The sequence below is a fragment of the Neophocaena asiaeorientalis genome, unplaced genomic scaffold (assembly GCF_003031525.2).
Source record: "Neophocaena asiaeorientalis asiaeorientalis breed wild unplaced genomic scaffold, Neophocaena_asiaeorientalis_V1.1 scaffold40, whole genome shotgun sequence".
Lineage (NCBI taxonomy): Eukaryota > Metazoa > Chordata > Mammalia > Artiodactyla > Phocoenidae > Neophocaena > Neophocaena asiaeorientalis.
The window spans coordinates 12,901,944-12,907,962 of NW_020185335.1; the positions used below are offsets into that span (position 1 = coordinate 12,901,944).

At 51.2% G+C, this 6,019-nt stretch overlaps 1 protein-coding gene across 2 annotated transcripts in view; it reads left to right on the forward strand.

The window, feature by feature from the left end:
• The first annotated feature begins 305 nt into the window (after window positions 1-305).
• IRF8 (interferon regulatory factor 8) overlaps window positions 306-6,019 on the forward strand; it is an 18,740-nt gene continuing 13,026 nt past the window's right edge. For both annotated transcript variants that reach the window (XM_024735699.1, XM_024735700.1), the window contains exon 1: window positions 306-480. In XM_024735699.1, the coding sequence (XP_024591467.1) occupies window positions 307-480 (174 nt within the window). In that variant the 5' untranslated portion in view covers window position 306. The remainder of the gene's footprint in view (window positions 481-6,019) is intronic.

A 6,019-nucleotide genomic window follows, 5' to 3' on the forward strand; every position in this document is an offset into this window, starting at 1 on the left:
AACAGGGGGTGAAAGCTGGAAAGAGCACAGCCAGAGCCTTAGTGGGGGCCACATGTGTGATGCACAGCTGCAGACTTCCCAGTGAGCTTTCAGTTTCCATTCAGGGTTGGAGGCCCTGGAAGCCGGCATTGTCTTCTCACAGCAGGTGGCCCAGAGTTCCTGGATCCGTGGGTTTCCCCCAAGCTGGCACCTGTGTTGGGATCCTCTGATTTTCCTGTTAGCAGTGCTTGGCTGTTGAGTACCTGGGGTGCTGTGAGTCATTAGACGGCTGTGTGATTTCACAGGCCATGTTTTCTCTTTCCAAGGATGTGTGACCGCAACGGCGGCCGGCGGCTGCGGCAGTGGCTGATCGAGCAGATCGACAGTGCCATGTACCCAGGGCTGATCTGGGAGAACGACGAGAAGAGCATGTTCCGGATCCCTTGGAAACACGCTGGCAAACAGGATTACAACCAGGAAGTGGACGCCTCCATCTTCAAGGTAGTGGCTTGGCCTCCCTGCCACATCGTGAGCTCCTGGTGGAGCTGTTGAGTGATTGATGTCTTGCTTATTTGCTTGAAAGTTAATCCAGTTTTTTTTAAAAACAAATGAGTGCCGAATGTGTCTCAAAAAGTATAGTAGGTGATTTTACACCTGTCACACGATTTAACCACTTTCCCGGTACGTTGTATATTGTTGGCATTTTCCGATGAGGAAAACAGAGGGTACTTTCTTCCCTTGCGCTACCGTTTCTTTTGCATGAGGACTGGCAACCACAGAGAGAAAATACTTCTTTTACACTGAGACCTTTTCCCCCGGGCTGCCCCCTAAATTCCATTTAGAATTCTAGGAAAGGTTTAATTCTTCATTCTTTCAGAGGTGCTACTTCTGCTTGGCAGTGTAGGGTCAGCTCAGATGAGAGAGACACCATCTGTCATCACTTCTGGGACCAGGTCATGTGGGTGTCCTGAACCTGCAGCTGGTGTCTAAAACTAGTCCACTTCCCTTGAGAATCATCAGTAACCCCAAGCGTGGAGCGAGCTGCTGTGTAGTTCCACCACGTGCACTGAGACAGCAGCACTGACGGAGAGTTTGCTCTGTGCTAGGCCCAGACGCATGTGTTTTATTTGTTTTCCTCTCACACGGTCCTGTGCAGTAGGTGCCGCTCCTGTCCTTGTTCTGTAGAGGCTCCGAGAGGAGATGTGACTTGTCCAAGATCTCCCAGCTCTTGGATGATGGAGCCAGCGTTTGAACCCAGGCATCCCAGCCGTGAGCCCGGGCTCCCAACCCCTAGCCGTACCCATCACCTCGATTCAGGCAGGGGAGCCAGGGCATCCCAGCTCTGCAGCCCAGCCGGGTCATCAGAATCCCCCATCGGTCATCAGGGTCACGGCAGTGCGGGCTCCGCCCCTTGGGAGATTTGGAGCCCTAGGTCCAAGGTGAGGCCAGGCCTCCGTGTTTGCAGACAGACATATCAGAGGTGATCCGACTCTGAATCTGGGTTGCAAACTGCTGCTATAGGTGCTTGTTCTGTGGGCATTTGGGGGCCAGAGTCCAGGAGGGGAGAGTGAGTGAGTGTGGGAAGGAGCCAGGAGGCTGAGCAGGGTGTGGGGGGCGCAGAGCCAGACCCCAGGCGTGCATGAGTGAGGGGAGCAAAGGCCTGCAGGACCTCAGCACAGCACCGGACCCTTAGCTGGGATGACTGTCCCCAACACAGCCAAAATGACAGAGATTATACCTGGGCCCCAGAGCAGAGCACTGATGGGTCAGAGCTGGCTTGTGAGGCATTTCAGTCCTTCACGTCTCTGCCTGGTGTTTGCAGGGGGGCTGCACGTCTTAGCACTTCTGTTACTGTGTAACGCGGGTCACAGAGCTCTTTGACAATCTGGTGCCCGTTGCCTGCCCCTCCGAGAAAAGCGGGCGCGTGCGGACGTTCTGCGCTCACCTTCAAGGGGGCCCTCGTGGCCTGGACATCCATCCGGCAGGTTTCTTCCCTTCAGGGACCCCCGCTCGGGAGCCTGGGCACTGCTCACGCCTCCTTTCTCCTCCTTGGTGGCATCGTGGATTCCTCTCTCAGAGAAGCTTTTTGCCTTTGGCATCTCGGTGAATTTCTCTTGGGAATGTCTCCATCTAAATTTTAGTATTGCCCAAGGTCCAGCCAGTCAATTGGGAATTCTCGATCACAGATGGCTGTAAGCCAGGGCTCCGCCACCCGGGGCCAGATTGTTCCTTGTGTGGGTCCATCTCGTGCACCTAAGAGGGTGTTAGCAGCATCCTGGCCTTGACCTTCTAGATGCCAGTAGCACCCTCTGCCCCACTGTGACAACAAAAAATGCCTCTGACATTGCCAGATGCCCCCCTCCCCATTGAGAAGCCTGCTAGGAGTGGACTGTGGCCAGGATGAACAGATTGAAGCAGAGGTGTGGGGGTGCTAAGGGCACAGTTGGAGGCTGACCATCAGTAAAACTGCTTCAGAAGGGGACTGGGGGTGAGACCAGTGGCTGCACAGCCCTGCTTGTGGCTTGCCGGCGGAGGTGCAGGCCTCTCCTTTCACCCTGCTCCCACTTTGCTCTGGGGGGTAATGAAATAGAGCCCCAGATTTATACATCTTATGCAATGTTCTTCATGGCCGTTTCAACAGCGTTGAGAAAAATGTGCAAGATTCCCAATGTTTCCGTTGATTACGCAGTCCCTCAGTGTGGCAATCTGAAATGAGTCTACAATCTCGGCAGGAATGGGGGCGGGAGGGAGACCAGGCGCCCACCCAGAGCTGGGCGGCCACCCGAAGGGTGACATCCTGGGCTGGTGGACACGCACGTGGTGGAAGACCTGTCTGGCCTATCCCCAAGTGGTGCTTACTTCCATCCACCAAGGGGCATGTCTCTGCCATGTCCACCAACAGAGCTCTGCTGTTGGAAGAAGCCAGCAGTCAGGCCTTGAGCCATCTTGGGGATTTTCTGTTTAAGTAGAGAACCTTTTGTTGCAAACATTCAAAGAAAACCTTTCAAAAATGTATGAGTTAAGAGAAAAAAATGAGCCTGCTTTCCTGACTTAGGGATCGTAAGAAGCCACTTATACCAGAGAATCCTTCATTGTCTGCAGGTGTCATTGTGAGGGCAGCTTCGTGGTGTGGACCAGACACAGGAGATTGAAAAAGACATTAGCTCATTTTGTATTATCCCTGACTGTATGATGAGGCCCTGATATCAGCTCATACTTATTCTTAAAAAAGTATTTTGCCTCCTTTTCATAAAGTTGAGGGGGAAGATCTAGTTAACTGAGCTTACGACTCGTTAATTGTTCTGCCATTGACCAGGCTTTTGACAGGCCTGAATAAATTAGAACGTACTTCGTAGCAGGTATTTCCAATTCAGCAGGCCTTCGAGGAAGAAAATCGCATTTGACTTTTAAAGCACAGAATGAGACAGTAATGTTTGTTTTCTGTTGTTTTTAAATTTTATTGAAGTTGGTTTACAGTGTTGTGTTAATTTCTGCTGCACAGCAAAATGGCTCAGTTACACATATATATTCTTTTTCATATTCTTTTCCATTCTCGTTTATCACAGGAAATTCAATATAGTTCCCAGTGCTCTACAGTAGGGCCTTGTTTCTTATCCATTCTGTATTTAATAGTTTGCATCTGCTAATCCCAAACCCCCAATCATCCCTCTCCCTTGGCAACCACAGGTCTGTTCTCTATGAGACAATAATGTTAAATGGGGAAGAGCCGGTGGTCCCGGGTTTAACGCTGGCTGCTGACGAGTGCAGAGCAGCGCACGGACAGGGGAGACGTAGGTTCTGGTGTATTCTGAGCCGCTGCGTGGCTGTTGACGGGCCTCAGATCCCTCTGTTCTGTCTAGCATTTGCTCTTGAAGAGTCCTGAGAGATCACCCAGGTAAGCTGGTATTTTCGAGCTGGCCGGAGAGCCCTGCGAGGGCTCAGGGCAGGCTGGCGGTGGGGCACCCGATGCAGCCCGGTGCACGTCCTGACTGTGGGGCCCTGCTTTGCCCTTTGGGTCTGGCTTTCCTGATGGGGTGAGCGTGAGCTTTGAATGGACGAGTGCCCACGGCAGTGCCCCGTGGGCTGTGCAGCTCTGGATACACCCCAGCCGGCCTAATATGGCCCCCAAATCCACGGTCTTCCAGTCCCATTGGTAACGCGGATCACCAGCTCAGTGGTTCTCGAATGGGGATGCGTGTGAGTCATGATAGTACGTCCTTAGGGGACAGTTGGTAGTGTCTGGAGATGTTCTGGGTGTCACAGCGGGGAGAGGGGATGCTACTGACACTAGTGGGTAGACGCCAGGGATGCTGCTGGACCTCCCACCATGCCCAGGGTGGCCCCCACCCCGAAGAGTGATCCAGCCCCAAATGTCATTAGTGCCAGGCGGAGAAACCGCATTTAACGTAAATGCACATTTGAAATTACTGTTCAGTGTGTACACAGTTAACACTTAAATTTCTATGAAAAACGTAAATCAGTGCTTGGTCTGTGACGCAGTTAATAAACGAAGAGAAAAAGACGGGAAAGGCTTGAAAGCCATTTACTTTTAAACACGTTTCTAAAGGGGAGTCCTGCGTCTGTGAGGAGGAAATGACTCTGCGTGCTCACTAGTAGGAGTAAGGGAGCTTCTCCGGTTCCTTTACCTCGGGTAAGACTGCAGACTCTGAGCTTAGGGCGGCAGCTGAGCAGAGAGCACAGGCACTGAACTTGTCTTACATCGGGGGAAAAGCCAGGGCGATTTTATAAATTTTATTTATTTATTTATTTGGCTGCGTTGGGTCTTTGTTGCTGCACGCGGGCTTTCTCTAGTTGCGGCGAGTGGGGGCTACTCTTCCTTGCGGTGCGTGGGCTTCTCTTTGCAGTGGCTTCTCTTGTTGTGGAGCACGGGCTCTAGGCACACAGGCTTCAGTAGTAGTGGCTCGCGCCTCTAGAGCGCAGGCTCAGTAGTTGTGGCTCACGGGCTTAGTTGCTCCGCGACATGTGGGATCTGCTCGAACCTGTGTCCCCTGTATTGGCAGGTGGATTCTTAACCACTGCACCACCAGGGAAGCCGTACCGGGACTATTTTAAATGGGAATCTGACTCAGGGTGTTATGGAGTTCCTGGCCACCTAAGTCAGAATCACTGGGATGTTGGCTAAAGATAAGTGTTCCCAGACCTAACCCACAGGTACCCAAGGAGACTCTTGAGGGGCAGGGCCCAGGAATCCGCATCTTAACGAGCTTCCCAGGGGATCGGTATATGCATTAAGCTTGGGAACACCTGCCTGCTGCTTGCTGAAGTAGAAATTCCTTGGGTTGGAAGTCGGAACAGCTGGTTTTTAATCCCGGACTGGGTCACCTTGGGGAAAGTCAGCTCTTAGCATTTCATTTTCCCCGGTGAGGGTTGAGAATTCCCTCCAGATCTCCTGTTATTTTAGGCTGGAAGATGTGTCTGATTTTGCCTGACACCAAACGTCAGTTTCACCTGACAGTAGTGACCCTCTGATTGGTGTGTGGGTATTCCAATTTTGAAATCTAAAAACTGTGCCCATCCACGTGTTTTTAATTTTTTTTTTTTAAATACTGCCCCATTTTACATTTTGACTTACAGTTTCCCGCTTTGAATTTCTGGTCCTAGTTCAGATTCTAAGGCTTGGAGAGGTCAGAAAACAGAGCTGTAAAAAAAACCCACAGAGAGGGAAAACATTTCTTTGCATTTTAAACAGTACCCTGGGGAGCGGTAGGGGAGAAGGGGGTGGGGAAGGTTAGAATGAACGCCAAAATGCAAAACAAAATTTCTGTTAAAAGTAGCAGGGCAGTGGATGACCACATTCAGACTTCTTTGCAAATGTTCCCTTTTCGTGCTACGTTTTAGTTAGAGGTTGATTTGAAAAAGCAACAAATTGTTCTTTGTTTTGAACATTCTAGTGAAACCATGTGCAACTTCCTCTTTGCACTACTTGACCTCAGGCTCCTCCTGGCCCTCTGGTCCAGGGGAGGATTTGCAGGGGACAGATCCAAGATATATGTGTGTGTGTCCTTGGGCCTGGCTTCTA